General features: G+C 37.0%; 1 protein-coding gene and 1 long non-coding RNA gene across 3 annotated transcripts in view; one reads left to right on the forward strand and one right to left on the reverse strand.

The window, feature by feature from the left end:
- Nucleotides 1-7,194, forward strand: part of LOC118765082 — a 22,689-nt gene extending 15,495 nt beyond the window's left edge. Inside the window, exon 3 of the long non-coding RNA XR_005000931.1 lies at nucleotides 7,045-7,194. This is a non-coding gene — a long non-coding RNA (uncharacterized LOC118765082). The remainder of the gene's footprint in view (nucleotides 1-7,044) is intronic.
- The window catches only part of LOC115216783 (proteasome activator complex subunit 3), a 26,031-nt gene extending 12,876 nt beyond the window's left edge, over nucleotides 1-13,155 (reverse strand). The window contains exons 1-5 of one of the 2 annotated variants that reach the window (XM_029786354.2): nucleotides 13,011-13,155; nucleotides 6,287-6,319; nucleotides 3,389-3,532; nucleotides 1,960-2,008; nucleotides 18-136 (exon numbers count right to left, since the gene is read on the reverse strand). In XM_029786354.2, coding sequence (XP_029642214.1) covers nucleotides 18-136; nucleotides 1,960-2,008; nucleotides 3,389-3,532; nucleotides 6,287-6,319; nucleotides 13,011-13,034 — 369 coding nt within the window. In that variant the 5' untranslated portion in view covers nucleotides 13,035-13,155. The remainder of the gene's footprint in view (nucleotides 1-17; nucleotides 137-1,959; nucleotides 2,009-3,388; nucleotides 3,533-6,286; nucleotides 6,320-13,010) is intronic. The other variant, XM_036506487.1, reaches the window with a different exon arrangement.
- Between the last annotated feature and the right edge of the window lie 10,642 nt (nucleotides 13,156-23,797).

The raw sequence follows: 23,797 nt of genomic DNA on the forward strand, positions 1-23,797 counted from the left end.
AGAGAAAGCAAGCTTACCATATTAGTGTGATCAACGAGCTGTCTAATGATGGGTTTCAATGTCTGGATTAGATGAGAGATTTCTTTATTTGTGGGAATACTACCTTGTGGAAGACACAACACCATTGAACCTTGAACTAGAAAACAATATCAACAAATATTACAACAAACTGATTATCTTTCCATTAAAAAAATTTCCTTTTTTTAATTTTAGTCTGAAAATTGTTTTTCAACTAGTTGACTCTGGGCAGATTTGAAATCAAAAGTAATCCAGCCATGACCATCCCACCTTCTTACAATATTTAAACTGCACTGCAAGTGTCGTTCCTTTTTGTGACAATTTAGCCCTTTAGTGTTTAGATTAATCTGTCAAATGCTTATTTGTTCACATTATTTTGAATTATTCAGATTCAAGAGGGATGCCCAAAATATTTGCTTGTAACTCTGTTAATTTTTTACGTAAAGAATTGAAATTTTGTCAATAGGTGCTTATATGCCAGTGGATTATAGTTATGTAACTTTAGCTGATCTTGCGGATTAAATTTGACTTTTACGGGCAGGTAAATTTAATTAACAGGTGTAAAAGCAATAACATTATGGATAAACACTAAATGCATCTTGCCTGTTTGATTTGTAACTAAAATTATCCCAGATGTCAACTGCCAATAATTTTGTCACTTTTCATGAAGAGGTACATTAATTTGAGTTAATTAAAATACAGGTATAATCGGTACAAGATTTTATTCTTTCTCTAAATTTCATTTCAAACATTTTCCTTGAAAATGAACTACAAAACTCTTTTATTAGTCAATATACCATTGGCTATGTACTCTTATACAATTTAATGAATATATTTACATAACAGAATGCATCTAATAAAAACAGCTCATTAACAGGTGAGGCAAAGGTGAATAGAGATGTGTAACATACTGAAAATTGATATGTATTTCTCACTTTGAAAGGAATATATGATAGTATTACTATCAAACAACAAAATATAGTTATGCTATATATCCATTGTGAAACTGTCCAAAGCACCCTTTACACAAGGGCACTTTGCAAAATGAACACATATGAGGTCTCGACCTGATATCCTTTTGCAGTTTTTTCTTTTTGCAGCGAACAGTCTGTAAACTTTTTCCCACTTTATAGAAGTCAATATTTTCTGTTGTCATCCACCTCAGTTAATTTTGCTTTTCTTCCAGTTCTGTACTTTCTGGAAGAAAACCCCTCATGTAACTAAGATGCAATGTCAACTCAAAATTTCAAATGGTTGTAATTCTTTGGTGGTGGGCATATTTTGTGGCTTTTTACATAGACAATATATGAATTAACTGTAGTTAGACATAATGCTTTGTCAGGAAGGGAGTGCAAACAGACACATATACACATGTTGGGCTTCCACACAGTTTCTGTCTATCACAAGGCACTGGTCAGCCCAGGACAATAATAGAAGACACATGCCCAAGGTGCTGCACAGTGGGACTGAACCTGAAAGTGCAAGATTACCTACACATTGAGGCCTATGTATTATGAACTATAACTTTTAAGATAAAGATTAAGGAAGGAATAAAATGTTATGAAGAGATTCTTCAAAATATGTAATGTACTTTAAGAGTTCCTTAAGGGTAAAAAGACTAGGAAATGTTACCCATGGGTTTCCTTATGTTCTGGCTAGAAATCATAGCTCTACATGGTCACCCAACTTACAAGAAACAGCAGCCAAATCCCATTCAAATGATATCCTGCTCTTTTTAAACAAAGGCCATACTGGACAGTACAGTTATAGATCTACAAAAAAGATGAGATGTCATGGCTGGAGTACATTTTATCATAAATTTACTCTTTACATAGCTGACCCAGAGAGAAACAACAACAAAATATCACAATTAAACAATGGAACAAAAACAAAACAAAAAATACAATTTTGGTCTATTTTTGCCCTGACAAATCAACTTACCATTATCAAGATTTGCATGGTTCTGATCCAGACGTCTCTTCTTTGATGGCTACAAGAAGAGAGGACAGAGAAATAGTCAGTGTCAAGAAGAAAGGCATAAATGGCTCATTAACCCTTTAGCATTTAGATTATTATTCTAGCTAACACAATGTTCATTTATTCACGTTGTTTTGAATTAATCGTGCTTTATATCTCATAGCTTCAAGATTCCAATGATGTGATTGTTTATTTTTAGACTGACATTGTAGTATAAGAGACTGGATCTAGCTGGCTTGACCATATGGCCGGTTTAAATGCGAAAGGGTTAAAGAAAGAAAGCAACAAAAAAATGGAGAACAGTGTGAAGAGTAATAAAAGGGTGGAAAAAGGAGGAGGACAAAGGTAAGAAAGTTAGTGTTAAGGTAAAGAGAGAGTGAGAAGTTCCATGGGTGGAAGTAAACAAGAAATAAATGAAGAGAAAGAAGAAAGACTGTATGGTGTTTAGGGTGGTTAAAAGAAGGATAAAAATTTTAAAAAGACAAGATTTAAAATCTAAGCATGTAACAGGCACTCACATTGTGTGTAATGTTATAATGAAGTTTGATCGAAAAGTATTGGAACTGTTGCTATGGCAATGGAGCTAAAGTACACAGGGTGAATGGAACCATTTGGCACAGACTGACCTTTAACTCTAACGTTCTTGCTCACTACAATTGTTTATAGCAATGCTTGGAAGTAAAGTGTGTAACGTCTCAAAAAGAAGATCAGATTTCAGCTGTGAAGAATCTCCTTGATTGTGTTGAGAAAGACAAAAGTTTTCTGAGAACGGTCATAACAGGTGACAAATCGTGGGTATATAGCTATGACCCTGAAACTCAGACTCAGTCTTTGCAGTGGAAGACCCCCCAACAAGACTTCAAGATGTTGAAGAAATCCAAGAGAATGCGACGAGGCAGCTGTTCACTGTCCCAGAAAAGAAGTTTCAGGACTGCTTCGATCAATGGAAATGAGGCTGGATAGAGTGTGTAGCTTCTGAAGGAAACTGATTCGAAGGAGATTAAATGCCAAACGATTGATGTGTGTCAGAGTTTTCTTTTTATAACACTAATCCAAATATGTTTTAATCAGACTTCAAGAGTAAATCTAATTGTATTGTGTGTGAATAATATTCTTTAAAACTTATTCAACAGTGCAATTCACAATGGTTTCTATTCTTCACACTAACACATCTGAGGAGATGTGATCATACAAGAAATGAATTAAATTTTTTATATAATTTTAAATAGTTCTAACTCTTCTAGAAACTTCTAAAGAGAAGAAACATTAGATAAGAAAATAAAAACAAGAGAAGAAAGAGATGGAAGAGAATTTGTCGAGTCATTGTGGAAATGGAATAGAAATCTAAAATCTTTCAATGCAGAAAGCGTGGAGAGTTAAGAATGTTACTGACCAAATCTTCCACCAACACAGGGTCTGGTACAGGGACATTCAAGTCACAATGGATGTCATTTACTCGTTCTAATGTTAATGTTTTGAATAAATTGTCCAACTCCACAACCTTACGCGGAAAGACATCTTTGATGAGAACCTCGCCCTGGAAAAAAGTTTAAAAAACAGAAAAATCATTTTCTTTTTTTGTTCTTCAATCATTGAAACTTGAATTAGCAAACAGGAAATATTTAAAATAAATGCAGCACATCTTCAATAACACAGCAGTATTACTACTACTAATAATAATTGGTTCTACTAAAGGCAGAAGGCCAGAGATTTTGAGGGGAAGGGCAAGTTAATTACATGGAGCCCAGTAATTGACTGGTCAGTTATTCTATCAACCTCAAAAGGATAAAAGACAAAGTCGAGCTTGGCAGCATTTGAACTCGGAATGTAAAGAGCCAAAAGAATTACTGATATTTTCTTCGATGCAATAAGGATTCTGACAGCTCACCACCACAGCTAATCACAATCATCATCATTTAACATATGTTTTTCCATGGGTTAGATGGTTTGACAGGAACTGGTAAGACTTGGGGTGCACAAAGCTCCATTTGTCTGTTCTGGCATGGTTTCTGATGCCCTTCCTAATGCCAAACACTTTACAGAGTGTACTAGATGCTTTTTACATAGCACAAGCACTAATAATATTAATCCTTTTTACTAAAGGCACAAGGCCTGAAATTTTAGGGGACAGTGTTGGTCAATTCAACTGACATCAGTGCTCAACTGGTGCTTATTTCATTGACCCTGGAAGGAGGGAAAGGGAAAGTTGACCTCGGTGGAATTTGAACTCAGAACATGAAAAAGGACAAAATTCTTTGTCTTGCACGCTAATGATTCTGCTAGCTCGCCACCTTAACAACAGCAGCAGCAATAACAACAATGGTGGTGGTGGTGGTGGTGGTGGCAGCGGCGGTGATGATGATTTCTCACATTGACCACCAGGCCAAAATCAAACAGATCAACCAATTTTATCAATAACAAAAGATAAATGAAAGGAGACTGAGCGAATACCAACTCAGAGGGAAAATAATGCAATGAAACTGCATTGCATTTTCTCTTTCAGTCCATCATAAAAATAATTCTAATTTTGGCACAAAACATAAACCCAGAGCACCGTAGCCATAATGGCATTAAAGGGTTAAGTTTTTTCTTATTTATTAGAGACAAAAACAGCCTTTGTAACAAATACAAATTGGCACATCCAACCTAACTTGGATGCCAGAATGAAATCAGGGAAAACAAATCAGGTTAAGACTAGCATTCAATGATTGGCGGCAGTAGCTGCTGCTGCCTGTCATCATCATCACCATCATTTAACATCCATTTTCCATGTTGGCACAGGTTGGATGGTTTGACAGGAGCTGGCAGGGCCAGGAGCCACACCAAGTTCTATAGTTTGTTTCTGCTTGGTTCCTACAACTGGATCCCCTTCCTAATGTCAACCACATTGCAGAGTGTACTGGGTGCTTTTTACATGGCACTGGCACCGGTAGGGTAACCAAGTACCTTGCAAGACAAGAACCCCACTCAATTTGGAGAGTGGGGGAGTAGTATTGATGAGGTGTGGCTTTGTACCAGTTGAGAGATTTAACCCTTTCGACCCAGAATTTTTTCTCAAGTTGGTAATGGCAGGGGGTTTGTACGCATGCAAGCCTTTTGAGCTGTCATAGTGTCATACACTCCGATCATACGTCTGGTGCTACATACCTACCAGGAAAACCGGAGCGGTACTATACTGCATCACATAGGCTATAAAAGTTTTGACTGGTACACATATGTAACAGCCGGGTCAAAAGGGTTAAGGTGCAGAGGGGACAGATATAGGTATCTTGCTGTAGAATAGATACATGAACAACACATTTTACTCTGAAATCACATGAGACAACAGTCATTCATCTCCATGCTGATAAAATCTCATCAACCAATACAATTTGCACTTTTTAGCATTCGTCATCTTCACAAGAAGCTTTTTCAAGACATTTACTGTGGTCTACAGAGTTATAAACAATACATCCAGGTTAGGTTAGATGAGCTAATTAATATTTTCCAACTGTTTCTTGAAGTATAATCTTGGACCATACCTAAAGAACCCTTCATAACTGCAATAACCATTCCCAAGTTTGCTTCTATTGAACTGTGATAATGTTCAACTTTCATTCCTACCATTAACAATTCCACCATGAAGTTAACAAGAAGTGGTTCCCAACCGTTTCACTACCAAGGACCCCTTTTACTTAAATGAGTTTTCCCATAGACCCCAGGATATTGAAAGGTCTGTCAGTTTAACATGTTCACAGATCCCTGGTACTACCTTCGCAGACTGCCAGTGGTCTGCAGACCAAAGGCTGGGAACCACTGGGATAGGACAACATGGGGCAACAAAAGTAGACTAAAACGATGTGTTTTACCTTGCTGACCACCAACAATGGCAGTCAGCATCTCTTTTACCTTTTACTCGTTTCAGTTATAAGACTGCAGCCATGCTGGGGCACCACCTTGAAGAATTAATTCTTTTTTAAACCTAGTACTTATTGTGTCGGTCTCTTTTGTCAAACCACTAAGTTACAGGGAGGTAAACACACCAACACCAGTTGTTAAGCAGTGGTGGGGAACAAACAAAGACACACACATACGATGGGCTTCTTTCAGTTTCCACCTACCAAATCCACTCACAAGGCTTTGGCTGGCCCAAGGTGCTACATAGTGGGACTGAACCTGGAACCACGAGGTTGGGAAGCAAAGTTTTAAGTACACAGCTATGCCTGCTCTTATTTGTGCATTTGTAAAGTGACAAATTAAAAACAGGAAAAATAATCAAAGAAATAAAAAAACAGTTTTACAAATAGCTTACATCTGTTTTCAACTTTTCTTTGAAAGCTGCTACCTAAAAGAGAAGAAAGAAAATAATTTACCAAACCACATTCGTTAAAAACTTTTCATTCATGCATTTATGGTTTATAACTAAGAGGAAGGCTAAGTATTCTTTCCTATCAGATGCACAGGTGGGTACCATTAAATGCTTAGAATTCTCTGAAGAAGTCCAGGGGGTTCAGGCTAAATTTGATGCCATTTTTATGTCTCTTTCCATGAACAGCTTGATGTATTAGTGAATGGTCAATGGTGTTGGAGAGCATAAACGTTAAAGTTGTAGTTGAGAAAAAGTTAGCTGACAAGGACTGGAAGCCATCTGAATATTGGAAGGAGGTTCGCAAGAGTTACATGTGTCATGATGATTTGTGTTGAGTATCAAAGTGCTGAAAGACATAACATGGATGACACCTGTAATAGAGACTAAGAAGCCATGACCAGCCGGAAGGGGTACAGCAGGCATACTGACCGCATCTGCACACTGAAATTTATCCAACTGCTGACGAACAGAACCTTAGGATCAATTCAGAAGCTGCTGGAGACCATGCTCAAACCCTGGCTGGAGAGGGTCGTTGTTGAAGGCCATATGTCTGACAGCAGGAATTAGCTGCTTGCCATTCTTCTGGAAAGAGTCAGAATTAGCTGTTGAAGAATTCCTATGACTTCACTAGCCCCAATTTCTAGCCTCCTAATTTCCCTGATTGTAACCCCATAGATTACTGTGTTTAGGGTGCAGTTGAGGACACCAACCATTCTGTCTGCAACACCAAGGCTGAGCTGGTGGCCAAAATCAAAGAGCTGTCTGAAGATCTTCCCAGGTACACAGTGAAGAACACATGCACCAAGTTCCGGTGCCATCTTGAGTGCTCTGGTGGATGCTGAGAGTGGCTACATTGAGCAAATTGTTATCGCCCAGCCATAATCTGGTTTTGATATTTTTTTGATCTTTTAAAACACTTTAATTTTTGGGTGGGGTATTGTGTTTTCTTTCCCTTTGAAGCAAATTAACGCTTAGTCCAAACAAACTGTAATTTAAAGTTTTGGTTACCTAGGTAACAAAACCAGCTGCAGAGGTGGGTATTCTGAAAGCACTGAGTCAGAGCAAGAATGAGACAGTAAAAGTTCATGGAGCTACTATTACCTGTACTTGCAGCAAAAGGGTCCTCTTTTGAGGTTTAAGAGCAAATTGTATGATGCTGCATGGTTGTGAGACAAAGGTGCTAAATGCAGAGGATGTAGAGAGGCAGAGAGGAAAGAAGCAAGACATTTTGTTGTATGTGTAATATCAGTGTGCATAAATGATGGAGAAAAAAATAGGTTGAGAGGAAAACTAGGTACAGGAGATATTAGATGTAATACTGCAGTGGTAAAGACATGTGAAGTATGCGAGTTGGATGAAGAAGTGTCAGATAATCCAAGAGGTAAGAATCTACAGAACTGGAAGACCAAGGGTAGACGAGGGAAAATGATGAAGGTTTATTTTCTGAGGAGCCTGAACCTCATGAAGGAGGAAATAAGGAACAAGTGGCAAGTATAAAAAAATCAAACATAAAATGATGTTTCATGAAAACCGAATTAATTCACAGGCTTTATGGTGTGCTATACAATATAACTATATTTCTGTGATTTTCATTAAGGTCATGAAACCTTCCTAGATGGTGCCCCAGCATGGCCACAGTCCAATGACTGAAACAAATAAAAAAAAATAAAAGACAGTGCTATGGCTATTGTGGTTGTTGTTCTTTAGTTCCAGGTCAGCCCTACTTGAGAGATTTTTGATCAAAAGCATTGTAGTCATAACCTCCCAGCCTTTCCAGACATTTTATCTAACAGCTGTTCTCAATGCTGGCTGTACTGGCATGGGTTGGAGAGTTTATCCTGGAGCACTACCTTCAGTCAAACAAATCGACCCCAGAACTTATTCTTTGTAAGCCTAGTACTTATTTTATCGGTCACATTTGCCGAAGCACTAAGTTACAGGGGATGTAAACACACCAGCATCGGTTTGGGGGAAACAACACAGACACACAAACATACATACATATACACACACACATATATATATATATATATATATATATATATATATATATCTTTATATATAAAACTGAGAATGTGTGTCTGTCTGTCTGTGTGTTTCCTTAAAACTTGAGAACTACACAACCAATTTCATTCAAATTTTACACATGCCTTACTTGGGGTCCGGGGAGTGTCATCGGCAAAAAAATGTTCAACTTTTTGCCTAGGGTGAGCCCACAGCAATATCATATCTTCTCCACTACGATTCCCTAAAACTTGAGATCTACACAACCAATTCCATTCAAATTTTACACATGCCTTACTTAGGGTCCATGTAGTTTCATGGGCAAAAAAAATGTTCAACTTCTTGCCTAGAGCAAGCCCATAGCAATATCATATCTGCTCCACTATTTCAGTATTACGTGTTAAAAATGAGACAAAACCGTTTCTCTATTTTATGTCAGATACTTTCACTTTAACAATAAAAATAATAACAATTGAATTATATGTATTAAGTAATAATTAAAATCAAACTAACGTATAATATAATCGTAACATAACAAAAGTAAAAATAGCAATTGGTATAAAATTGCATCCATGACTTAAACAAGTGGTTTCACATGAATGGGAATAAATTAAAAATAAAATTAGCGTGCGGAAATGGAATAGTCCAGATGGATAATAAAAAATTAAATTAAAGACTATTGTCTATTAAGTATACAATGTAGAGAAAAAAGAAGATTTGAACACATGGAGGAAAGCACCTTCGAAAAGTGTCTTGGTGCGACTATGAAAGGTATCTAATCAGAGGCGGTAAATTCGCCACAATAGAAGCAAGGTTCGAGTCAACGGAGCGTGCAAGGGAGTACTCGACTCGAACTTGCAAAGTGGAAATATTTTATTTTTACCTTTATATCTGGGACATAGGACGTCCCGGAAAAAAAAGTTAAATGCCCCCGCCCCCCTTCCCGAAGTAGAGGTAGGCTAGATTGTAGCCACACTTCTATACAAGAGGGAGGACAAGATACAATTGATCAAAATTACAAGAGACGGGCTAACAATTCCAGTCTGTTATATATTTTGAGTATTGTTATCACTAGCGATATCAAGATATAACTTTGTATTTTGTATTTTATGTGTAGATGTATATATATATATATATGTATATATATATATAGATGTAAATGTAATATGTACACATATATACATGCACTAGCACTATGACTCAGCAACGACGGGTCTTTAATGCTAGTATATATATATATATATATATATATATATATATATATGTAGGTAGTGGGTAGCAATCTTCTTCACTACCTCAGGGAGTGACGACCCTGCCGGACATGAGTCCCAGGCTCAGCTGGCTCCAGCTGACAATACCCAGTATGGGCCCCTATCCAGGGTTACAGAAAAGAGACAACCTTCAAAGAAATCCAGAGTGGAGTCCCGTAAGCGGTTTAATGTTCGACTCAACACTCTTCTGACAGCTCCTGTAACCAAGCTGGTCCCAAATGTAATGCTCTGCACTCCTTTGGATTACGTCAGCAAGGTTGAAAGAGGAATCCTGACAATTGGGCTATCCAGGATTTTCTTACATGTAGCCCAGGCCTGCACAAAACTGGAGAGGAAACTGGAAACGACGTGAAATGTAAAAACCAGACTGGATTACTTTATGTGCAACTCCATTGTCTCCCGAGACAAAAGGATGCCAACAAATATATATATATATATATATATATATATATATATATATATATACGACAGGCTTCTTTCAGTTTCTGTCAACCAAATTCACTCACAAGGTTTTGGTTGGCCTGAGGTTACAGTAGAAGACACTTGCCCAAGGTGCCACGCAGTGGACTGAACCCAGAACCATGTGGTTGGTAAGCAAGCTACTTACCACACAGCCACTTGACAAGATCCAGCAAGCCTCAGGACTGCATTGGGCTCCAATGTCAGTTTTGACATGATTTCTACAACTGCATGCCATTCCTAACATCAATCACTTTACATTGCGTACTGGATGCGTTTCTTTCTCCCCTCTTTTTTTATTTATATTTTTGTGCTACCAGCACTAAAGAGGTTGCCATATAAGTTACAAAACAGAAAAGAAGGTAAGAGCCCCCTTGATTAAGTGGGAGATTAACTTTTACCTAGATATTCATCACTGCTATCATTCAACATCAATTTCCCATGCTGGCATGGGTTGGGTTACCCTGCATTATATGAGGGTGGGTATATACATACATATGTAATATATATAATTATGGCCAATTAACTATTGACTATTACTAATTAGTGTAATGATAAGAAAGTAGAAACAGCGAAGCGTCAGAGTCAATGTTTCACGGCTACATTCTGAGTTCAAATTTTGATGGAGCTGATTTAGTGTATTTTTACCGATATCGATATAAACCAGAATCAAATTATTTTTGACTATGAAACCTTAAAGGTCTTTAGGTCTCCAAGTCAAGAAACAAAAAGAAGCCTCAACAGACTTTTAGACAGTCTTTTTTAGATCGCTTATATTGGATTGGTGCATAATTATTGCGGGTTTTTTTTTCAATAAATTTTATTCAACAAAAACAATAACATGTAGCAAAAACATCTTTAAATGATTATTCCGAAGCATATTCACCATCTACTTCAATTACTGCTTCCCATTTGCTTGGCAGACGGTCAGACCGTCATTTAAAGATGTTTTTGTTAAATATTGCTATTGTTTTTGTGGGAAAAAAAAAGCCACAATAATTAAGCACCAACCCAATAGTCAAATGAATAGGTTCCCGTATGAAAACAAAGCTTATACTAGTGAAATTTAAATTCGAGCAAATTAATTGCAGCTAGATATCTAGTCCACCAGCCTACTATTTCTGTCAAAACATAAGAAAGATATTTCCGTAGAACTTGAAGACATTTGGCTGCTATTTCTAGCTAGTCGAGCGAACATATACAGCAGAAATGGGGGGGGGGTACAGAAAGGGTGAAATTACCTAATGAGATGCATCTGAGATGAGATAAACAATCTTAGCTTTATGAGTAATGCGTTGATCTTTAGGTTTAAAAAGTGTTTTTTTCTATTGAACTTTTTGTCAATGAGCCGTTTCAAAACTTAATTGTGAGCGAGAATATCTCCACTTCTGATGTAATGGCTCTCTCGAATGCTGAAGACATAGCAATAAGAATTATAACATACTTAATCTTTCTCCGTGTTCATAATTCTCAGAAAAGATTCTACGATGCAGACATTGGTAACTATGGACTGAAAATCACGTGGAGTGGTGTAAGGGACGTAACTATATTGCTATGGCTGGTGTGGAAGTTCTTTATAGAAAATATATAATATATGAATATATAGAAAATATGTCTTTATTACTGTCATCTGAACGGATTCAATCGATTTTTGCGATTAATTCGTTATTCCAAATTACTCCTGTTCGAACGCGTTCCCTGGTAGGGTCCATGGTAAGTAAGTACAAGACTGCACTAGTTTCTTCTTTACATTCAAAGAATGAATATTGATAATTATCAATACATCGTAAAATGCGCTATTAAATTGGTTAATTTATGGAAAATAATATTTCCAATCATATATACTAAACCGTCTGCATTTTCTTTTGGTTTGTTGTCAATAACTCCTGGGCATTATTATATCAATGATTGGAATCTTTAAATTAAATTCTACGGAAACGTTACATGAAAACAAAGACTTGTGTCAATGTATTGCGATGATTAAGCTACGAGACACTTTTCCATATGGAAGCTCCTCAACTCGCTTGAGAATTTAATATATTTTACGGTTGAATGAGGATAAATATCTGAGCTTATGAATAAAAGAATTTGATACTTAAAACATGAATCCCCCCTTTTCTAAAAAAGAATTAAAATTTAGGTATCGAAATATCAAAATTTTGATGTGTGCCTTCTTTACATTAATTCAAAAGGCACACCGTTATTAGATGAGGGTTATCCACCATAAAGGGATCATATCCTGGTTTATCCTAATTACTATTATTGATAACTATTGCAGTTTTCCTAATTATTTTTATAATCCAATCAAACTGATCAGATAATAAAAGTATCGATCAAGATTTGGAAATAAAACCACTTTGTATACCTAGAGACATTTGTTTATACTTGTGTGACAGTAAATTAATATTTACAAAACAGAAAATAGTAACAAATATTTTTTTTTAAATGAGCCAGTCGCATGTGCTTTTTTGTTTTTCCTCTAACACATAATAATGTCTAGTTTAAATAGGGACTTCGTTACTTATATGGAATGTAAATAAAATCCTAATTGAAACAATCTTTAAAATGTCTTAGATTGAATCTTTTTACTCATTTCGTTGAGTATTTCGATTTCTTTTTTATATTTCTAAATGATTTGTATTGTAAAGGGACACAGAAGACTAATATAGTCACAACTCCTTATATATATATATATATATATATGTAAGCTATATATAAAAGATGGTCCTACATTAATTAACAAATTTTCAATTAAATAAAGCTTGTTATATTAACATGCTGTGTTAATTGTATTAAGGATCTTTTAACACATGGCTAAGTTGGAAAGCAGTGCGTGTCTTTATCTGAACAGCACTTATTATCCTAATATGTATAATGACACCTTAATAGCCGGTTCTTTTCATAGTGCAGTCATTGTATTAACTGCTACTTACCTGTTGGTCAACATTGTTCGACATGACGTGGCTACAAGACGAAATGGCACCAAAAGTAAATGTAAACTTAAGACAAACTTGCGCCAAATTCTTTCTGGCGTCCCTGCATCTAAGACTAGAGAACGACAATGTAAGGGAGTTCACTCGCCGGCATCCACCCGACATCACAGCGAAAATGACGTCATAGACATCCAAAAGCAGAATTATTAATTAAACAATTATTTAATTAATATGAAATAAATATGTAATACAGTTTTTAAAAATAAAATTTATCAAAAGCACAGTATCGAATTTATTAAATACCACTTTCAGGAATGTACTAACAATTTACATATAGGAAACCATTTTAGAAAAAAAAAAGAGCTTTGACACAAACGTGTTGTCTAATTCATTGGAAATGAATAGATAACACTTCAATATATCGCAGATAACAGTGTCTACTGGTCATTAATTGAACTACAGTTGAGTACTTGGAACATGTATAATTCTTGTATGCGTGTACCACCTGTGCAATGGTATCGAGTTGTAGATATGCATGGCGATAAATTCTCGTTACGGTTTAATATACGATATCGTCAGGAAAAGTACAAGTGAATAAATGCATGTGTGTATGCATATATATGTATATATTCTTGTATTCTCTTCATGTATCAGTCATTAGCTTGCATCCATGCTGGAGCATCGTTTTGAAAGTTATAGTCGATCAAATCGCCCCTAGTCGCTATTTTTAAGTCGAGTGCTTATTCCATCCTGCTACGTTGCGGGGACGTAAATAAATTGACAATTGTTTACAAGCGGTGGTGGAAGACAAACACTAAAACCTGCACGCACGCACACGCGCATAACAAGAAAGTATGAACATGCTGTTGCAACGCATTAAGTCATTTATGACATATTTATACAGAAGAAAGAACGAAATTTTATAGATTTAACAGAAAACTGAGAGGATCCAGGGCGTGAAAGTTCATAGTGCTTTGTCATAAACACGTACAAATCCAGGGAAAAAAATCATACAATAATGTAGTGAAACAGAGGAGAACTGGAGGAGTTGTCCATGTTGGTTCACTCTAGATAGGTATATAAAATCCATGGGATCACTAGTGATAGCCTCATAAATGATGATTGGGAAAATGCAGATTGTTCTTTACAGCAGTTTCTGTGGGAGGTGTTCATTAGCAGTAGCTTTGTGCATTGTGTCTACATATACATAAATTACATTAGTGCAAGTTACTTTGATTCAATACAATAACTTGCACCATTCTATCTTACTGTGAATTTCTTAGATTTGTACCTGTCTATGCCAGACCATCACCCTCCAGATTTTCTCAATTCTCTGCTAAATTTCTTCTGTATAAATATGTTATAATTGACTTGATGCCTTACCTGTTCATGTTTTATTCTACTATACCTACATCCATTTGACCACTACATTGCCTATAGTAAACTCTTATCTCCATGAATCATGCATCTCTTAACTTAATGTTAGATTTCAGACACATGGTCAGGTCTGAGCATTTATTGTTTGAACCTGTTGTCTTTTTGACATTTTTTTTTTGCCTACATATATAAATATAAACATACATCATCATCATTTAACACTTGTTTTCCATACAGGTCTGGGTTGGATGGTTTTGACAAGAGCTGGAAAGTCAGAATATGCGACTGAAGTTTGAACGCCATAATATAAGTGGCAGGGCATTGCAAAGGAAGCATGATTAAATAATGCAGAGGTGAAGATTGAATGGCGATAACCTGGGTATTTATAGAGTCGGGGGGGGGGGCTACAGGATAGCAATGATACAGAGGAACAGGGCTGTGAGGATAGGCTTGGGGAGGGAGATAGTGTCTGAAGGAGGAAATGTAAGGAAGAGAAGAGATGTAGATTGATTTGTTGGGGTTAGGGTGTGTGTAAAGTTTTCATTACATGTGGGTGGAACACAGGTTGGGGGCTAGTGGACAGCAATGTTACAATGAGACAGGGCATGTGGGTGGAACACACAGGTTGGGGGCTAGTGGAGAGCACTGATACAGTGGCACAGGGCCAAGAGCACAAGATTGGGGAGTGAGAGATTAGCGTAGTGCATGAAGTGGAAATGTGAGGAAGAGAAGAGATATAGAAATGTAGTTTGGTTTGTTGTGGTAGAGTGTGTAAGAAATTTTCTTGTTAAGTATGGGACACACAGCACTTCTAGAGCTCAGTTTCGCTGACATAGAACTTCATATCACCAGACATTTCTGTCCATTGTCATTTCATCTGTGAGACCCAACATCCTGAGATCAGTCCTTACCACTTCATCTCACGTCTTCCTGGGTCTCCTTTTTCTGCAGGTACCATCCACTTTCAGTGATCGGCACTTCTTTATGCAGCTGTCCTCATTCATACACATCACATGTCCAAACTAACATAGTCTTTTCTGTTGCATACTACATTTGATTTCTCTTATGCCCATCTTTTCTCTTAATACATTTGCACAGTCTTACATGCGCACTGATATTGCACATCCGACGGAGCATACTACCTTAATTTCTCTCCAGCCTATGCATGTCTTCTGCATTCAGAGCCCATGTCTTACTACCATGGAGTATAGCCATTCGTACACAAGCATCATATAATCCTACCTTTCACTCTGAGAGAGAGTCCTTTTATTTCCAACAGAGGTTGTAGCTTCACTTCCACTCTATTCTTATTTTAGAAACAATACTTTCAGAGCATCCTCCCATCATTGCTAATTTGGTCACCTAGGTAACAGAAACTATCTACAACTTCAAGAGAGCCTCCTGGATATTTGAGAGAATCTAAGTCCCGTGTGCTCTTGGTGCTTATTGTTCCTGCACATCTGCCACATACAAAGACGACTTTATCTGTTAATCTACCTATGATTCCACTGCACCTCTTATACGTCCATAGTTTACACTGGGTGCAGCAAATGGAATTTCTTCCAACTCCTTTACTACATATTTAGGAGGGCCATTTACCTGACAGAGTTTTATCTTCTTTCTTACTAACAATAACTACAATTACAACTTTGGTCTTTGGTAGGTCATGTAATTATTGTTGTGCTATTGTATCAATAACTTGGAAGAAGTCTATTTTCTTATAGTATTATTTTATTCTTTTATTCCTATTTTATTCCTTGTTTTACTCTGCCTTAAAGAGTCTAGTCAACCAAATCAAACTAAGTGTGTAGAAAAGAAGAGGAAAAGTTATACGTTATCATTCATTATTGCTTTCACCTCAATTAATATTCAGTTAATTTTCTACCACTGGTGATTCAACATTCAAACAAGTAAAATACTAATGCTATAGTTCATTTCTTCTTTCTGTAAATCCACTTTGCTTTGAAGTTCATGTCATGTTCATATGCTACAGAATTAGTTGAAGGACAGCATTATCTTGACGACTCACTTGCCTTGAGCATACAGATGCAGATCTCTATCCATTTGACAGACCATGACACAGACTCACTTGCATACTTTTGTATGGTAGGAAATAAACTGCCTAGAAAATGCATCTAAGGCAAACAGCTTACATTTACAGAAATAAATTAAGAGATTGAGTAGATGTATGCATAGAAGTACAGCAACAAAGACAAGAGCTTGTTGCATGCAAATTAATGTTTTATCAACTATACATTCATATACATACATATATATAATCATCATCATCGTTCAATGTCCACCCTCCATGCTGGCATGAGTGGGACGGTTTGACAGGAGCTGGCCAGGCAGAAACCTGTGTGTGGGTGTGTGTGTGTACTAGCTTATATATGGAATGAATATCTCAAAAGGATGTGTTATGATACTATTCTACAGCCATATCAACAATCCAATAATACTATTCCACATATACAAAAACAGCCATACCAACAATCCAACATACTTCCATCATCAACTTCGACACCTGGGCAATACCACTCAATCCGGCGGTGTATGTATATATGGGTGATATTAATTGCAGAGCCTAGAGCATAGGCAGTGGAACTTTGTAAAAGAAATTACAATGGATTTTGGGGAAAGATAAACAGATACACAGACAGATTATTGTCTTGGAAATATAATATCAGAATCAATCGTCCCACCTTCATTTACAAGTGTAAGGTCTGTGGATCAGGTCTACATGCACCCATCAATAGCAATAGCTAAGGCAGCAGATACTTTTTCCAGCTGTAGTGATTCCAGTTGCCATGAATGAAGAAAGGAACCAAACTATTCTCTTATGCTTTCTTACTTCAGATGGTGCCACATTGTTTCTACACTCCTTTCTTTCCACCAGCTGACTTGTCAGCAACTTTACCATTAGACTCCCAATGCTCTTGGAAGAATTATTTCAGGCAGCTTGCATACAGTTTGTACATAATGTTAAGACAGGCTACAGTTCTCTACCAAGACAGTGTTTTTATTCTTGGTCACAAGGTTTGCTCAATCTATGGCAAGACAACTTGATAAATCAATCTGGCTTTCCATAGTTATTTGTATAAATAGTTTTCTATAAAAAGTAAATGCCTCCTATTTGTAACTAACTATGAGATCTTTCTTCATGGTGCCTTCCTATTATCCATTATTTCCACAACATTGGTGAATCTTCCAACATCAATCTGCTGAGGTTGGTACCGTGTTTTGGCTTTTATTTTATCTGGCTATGTTCTATTTCAATTCAAATCCACACTTTCATTCTAGATCTTTGACCATTATTAATTTAGATCTTCCTGAAAAGGGGCCTTTCTACAATGATATTTTCCTCTCTTACCCCACTCTATACAGTTTGTGAGTTAAAAGCAAACTCATGGCTTATACTGACTCATTGTAATACTTCTTCCAGTTGCAGAGTTTTTCACTCTCTAGTTTGAGTTCATGTTATTAATTTTCCCCCATATGTATCCACATACATGTATGTATGTGTGGATATATTAGGTTGTTCCGAAAATAATAGCCACGCTAAGTGTTGTGTTTTGAAATGCAATTTTATCATAGTATTTGAGTTATATTTTAGGTGAATTTTGACATACTTAGTAATTGATGTATGCTCTTTTATAATTTTCTACTTATTTCAGACAAAAAACATTCTTGAAGCATAGGTGCCCTTAATTATGAACATGACAAAAAAAGGATCTTCGCTTACTTTTTTTGCATGAGTTCAAGCTTGGGTACAATGCCTCCCAAACTGCTGCCGATATCAACAGAGCATGAGGAGAGAGGCCCACAAGTGATTGCACAGTATGAAGGTAGTTTCAGAAATTCCATTGTGGTGATGAGAGCCTTGAAGATGAAGAAGGTAGAAGACGGTCATGCAGTCTTGACAATGAACAATTGTTGAACAAAACCCATATCAAAGTGTCAAAGAAATTTCTCAGGCACTTGGTGTCAGCAATGGTCCCACACAATCTGCAGACTGGTAAGGTTAAAAAGCTTGATAAATGGGTACCACATGAGTTCAATGAAAATCAAAAGGTTCGGCATTTTGAAGTGTGCTTTGATGCTCTTTCTGCAAAACATTAATGATCCTTTTCTTGACCAAATAGTCACTTGTGATGAAAAGCGGATCCTTTATGATAACCGTAAATGATCAGGGCAATGGCTTGATTGTGATGAGCCCTCCAAACATTTCCCAAAGGCAAAGTTGCATCAACAAAAGATTATGGTGATTGTCTGCAATTGGTGTTGTCCATTGTAACTTTCTGGAATCCAATCAGAGCATTCCAGCAGAGGTTTACTGCAATTAACTCACTGAAATGCATGTTCACTTCCAAAAAATGACTCCTGCATTGGCGAATCAGCATGGCTCAATTCTGCTCCGTGATAATGCAAAGCCACATGTTGCAAGAATGACGCTGCAGAAATTCAGTCTTGGAATACAAGACTTTACCACATCCTCCTGATCATTCACCCACTGACTTCCATTTTTTTAAAGCATTTAAACACCTTTTTAAGTGGAATGGTAAATCTCTTCTCCAAGGTCTAAGAAGTCAAGAGCCAATGACAAGCACAGTCATGGTAACTGTTTTGGGGGATGACAAATATGTCAGTCTCCTTGAGTTTCTGGAATTGAGACACTCAAAAGGCTCATAGAGGTCATTAGGAAGAAGAGTTCCACATTCACCATGACAGCACATGATCACATATCTTTGGCAACAGATCAGGCAATCAGCAAACGAAGCTGGTCAGTGGTCTTCTATCTGTTGTGCAGCCCAGATATGGCACAAACTGACTTCCACTTATGAAGGACAGTCTTCAGGGGTAATAATTTGATGAAGCAGATGAGGTGAAAACAGCTGTGAAGAAGTGATGTACAGCAGAGTGCATCTGCATTCTTTTTTCAACAAGGATTTGAGAATAACTATGGAACAAATGTGATGGAGACAAAGTTGTAGGTTTGGATAAAGGAGTGATTCTCTACCATTTGTTACCTATGGACCTCTTTCATTTCTCTTCACTTGGATGGACTCCCATAGCCATTCAATGTTTAAAAAAAATCCCATTATATTTTTATAATTAAATATTATTAGAAATTGTATTAAAAAAATTAAAATATTTTGTGTATTGCAGAAGTAAAACCAGTTTGGTGTAAAGATTGTTTGCGAACATTACATGGCAGACCTAGTTTAGGATGAATGTTGCTGTAATTTAGCCCTAGGAAACATCATCTCCAGCTGGCTATACAACATGATCTGCATCCTTATATTTTCGAACAAGGGAATCTAGCACCCTCAATTAGCTCAAAACAATATCTGTGTATCACGATTTCCAGGTTATTTCCCTTCATCAGCATAGAATAACCCAGAAATTGCTTTGAGCTGAGTGGGGGTGCTAGATTCCTTTGTTCAAAAATATAAGGATACAGATAGTGTTGTATAGCTAGCTGGAGATGATATCTCCTGCGGCTAAATTACAGCAACATTCGTCCTTGCTCCAAAGTACTGTTGCTGAATATCTCTCATGTGTGAGATTTAAAAATAGTAATTTTATAACCAGTTTATTGCAGATAAACTTTAACAACAAAATCTTATACAAATCCCCAAGGGTTATTTGGATCCTGGTTCGGAACCAGTGGTATAAAGAAAGAGTTGCTCTACCAACCTGTGCACTTTGAATGTCTTATGACTTTTAATAAAACAAAAGCTGCATTACTTTTGGTTTAAACCTCAAGTTATCTGGTTACAAAGAAGTCTTCATTCAATGTTTGTTACAATTACCATTCTGTTAAATAACTGGAAAGGAATGGCCATGTAGTTAAGAAGCACACTTTTAACTATGTGGTTTCAGGTTCAATCCCTCTGCATAGCACATTGGGCAAATATCTTCTACTCTAGCACTGGACTGACCAATGTCTGAGTGAATATAATGGACAGAACCTGCGTGGAAGCCCATCATGTGTGGGTGTCTTTCCTACCACTAGATCACGAGTGTGTTGGTTTGTTTACATCCCCATAACTTAGTGGTGCAACAACAGACCGACCAAATAAGCTCCACACTAAAAAAATAGGATTAGTGGTTGATGTGTTTCACTAAATCCTTCAAGTTGGTGTTCCAGCATGGCTACAGTCCAATGACTGAAAGCAACAGGAAATTCTAAACGTGAAGCAATGGACAACTGGAGAGTGATGATGGGTAAAATTGAACTAAATAGCTTTTGGTATTTTGTTATGTCCCTTTATGTTGAAATTCTCCAGAGATGAAACCGGTTGATAAAATAAGAAAAACAAGTTGAAGACAATCAACTATGGTCATCTCATGCCAACGTAAGGAACCTGTATTTCTCTTTTGTAATTACTGTAAGCCAATATCATCTGAAAGAAATTGTGTTGCTATATAAATGTGAATGAAAGTACTTTTATTGTGTTTCAATTGTCATACAACCAATCTTGTCTTTCATTTGCTAAACCAGCTTATGATGATAGTGTTGGCTACAGCAGGGCAATGCACTTGATATGCAAAAAAAGGTAAAGAATGTGGCAGAGGTACCACGTAAAAAAGTACCCAGTACACTCTCTTAAGTGGTTGGTGTTAGAAAAGGTATCCAGCTGTAGAAACCACGCCAAAACAGACTGGAACCTGGTGCAGCCCTCCAGCCTTACCATCTCCTGTCAAACTGTACAACCCATGCCAGCATGGAAAGTGGATGTTAGATGATGATGAAAAAGAAATTTAAAAGCACAAACTAAACAAAATGTAAACTTTCTGATTAGTGTAGCTTCTAATAGAATTGAGCAAGCAAAACTATAATAGCAGTACATCTATCCTTGTTTGCCATGGGGAGTGGGGTTAATAAAAAGACAAAAAGAAATAACCAAACATTGTATTGGACACCAAACACTGACAAATACAGCATATAAGATGCAGCAGCCTTACTTTACTAGATTATTTTGTGGAAAAAACAAATTTAATATTTCTCATCATACACTTCGTGTAGCATCCATAAATAGTTGCATAGCAATTTTTTATTACAACTAAAAGTAAAAAAAAAAAGCTTGTCTTATACACCAGCATGTGAGGTATATCATCTCCACACACCATGTAAATAGGATGAATGGTGGATTCATCGACACCACACTCACGGCCCACAACAGCCAAGCTTCTACCATCATGTATTTTCGTGATTGTCTGACCTTTTTCCTTTAGACAATCCACCCATTTAGCTTTGTTAGGATCACTCACCATTGCATTTTTTCTCTTCACTGGTTCCATTTTGATAAATGCAAGTAAATCTGTTTGAAAAATATGCTGCTTTGCAGCATAGTTAAGTGAACACAGTCAGTGCATTCTGGGTAGCTAGCTGAGTATTGTGGGTGGTTGCTGGGGTGAATTTCTGCAGTGCAAGTAGAATCTTCAACTAATTGCCAACCCATGTTATCATCGATCAATCCATAACATGGTTCACATTTGAGCATATTAGGTTATCCCATATAAGTGATAGACGAGGCTCAATGTTCCAAATCTTTTTTTTAAGAAACCACTAAGCAATAATTTCACAGTAATATTAATTAAACCAAAATTCTTTTTGATTGGATTACAAGTTCTTGGTGAAATGAGTAAGACCTTGACCACCACAGAGGTCTAATAACTTGCCTTCCATCCTTGCTGAAACAATCAAAAAGAGGAATCAATGACCAATATCCCACATGTATCTTCTCCTTTTACTTGTTTCAGTCAGTAGACTGTGGCCATGCTTGGGCACTGCCTTGAAGTCTTAGTTCAATGTTGATCCCAGCACTCGTATATTTTTTAAAGCCTGGCATTTATTCTATTGGTCTCTTTTGTCAAGCAACTAAGTTACAGGAACATATATACACCAAAATATGTCGAGTTGGGGGACAAACACATGCATACACACATAACAGGCTTCTTTCAAGTTCCGTCTACCAAATCCACTCACAAGGTTTTGGTCAACCCTGGGCTACAGTAGAAGACAAGGTGCCATGCAGTAGGAGTGAATCCGGAACCATGTGCTTGGGAAGCAAGCTTCTTACCACACAGCACCTAGTCTACTCTATGTTTCATGCTAGGAGCAATAAAAATATTAACCCTAAACTTTTCCTTCTGGTCAGTATTTCATTCATATTGACTATCACTTCCACGATTTAAACCTTCAGCATTCAGATTATTGTATCAAATGTAAAGTTTATTTATTAAAATTGTCTCGAATTATTTACCTTATTTACATTTGACAGATATTTGTCCTCATCTTGTTTGTTGTTAACATGTTTTGGCTGATATACCCTCCAGCCTTCATCAGGTGTCTTGGGGAAATTTCGAACCTGGGTTCTCATTCCTAAGGTATTTTTTTATGTTGTTTTTATATCATTATTATTATTCAGGTCACTGCTTGGAATCTTGGGGTTAGTAGCCTATGCTCTTAACCACTACACCATATGCCCATATTGACTTGAATTAATTGGGCATTATCTTTTAGCTTCAAGATTATTTATTTTGAAAATGACATTGTTGGATAGGTGCAAGAGACTAGATCTGGCAAGTTTGAACATAAAAAAAAAGTAGAATGTTTGGTTCTGATACAATTGATTTCAATGCTAAAGGGTTCATAATGTCCTTACCAAACTGGCAGGAACCTGCTGCACAGCTCAGAGCAAATGCAGACATGGCTGTGTGACTAACAAGCTGCTTTGCAACCAGGTTATTTCAGGTTCAGTCCCACTGCATGGCACCTTGGGCGACATCTACTATAGTACTAGACTGACCAATGCCTTGTAAGTGAATTTGGTAGATAGAAACTGTGTGGAAGCCTAATGTGTATAAGTTTGTGGCAGCTGATCCAGACACTGATCTCTAGGCTTTCAAATAAGCTAACTCAAGCCACTCTCTCTCCTTCCTGTCATTGTTGTTGTAATCTGACTTCTGTTTGTTGTATGTTTCCTTTGGCCTCCCACAGCTCCCCAATTTTCCTGTCAGAATCGCTTTACCTTTAGTAACATTAATAAAGAATATTTATTTCCTTATTGCCCACAGGGGTTCAAACAAGGACAAAGGGATTAAGTCAATTACATTGACCCCAGGGCATAACTGGTACTTGTTTAATTGACCCCGAAAGAATGAAAGGCAAAGTCGACCATGGCAGAATTTGAACTCAGGACATAAGGGCAAACGAAATACCACTAAGAATACTGCCAGCTCGCCGCCCTGACATTAATAAAGAATATTGCTTGTATCAAAAGCGGCAAGCTGGCAGAATCATTACCACACCAGGAAAAATGTTGCCAGGGATTGACTTTGCCTTACACCCATTCAGGAACGATAAAATAAGTACCAGTTAGACACTGGGGTCAATGTAACCA

This window comes from Octopus sinensis, linkage group LG10, assembly GCF_006345805.1.
Source record: "Octopus sinensis linkage group LG10, ASM634580v1, whole genome shotgun sequence".
NCBI classification, from domain to species: Eukaryota; Metazoa; Mollusca; class Cephalopoda; order Octopoda; family Octopodidae; genus Octopus; species Octopus sinensis.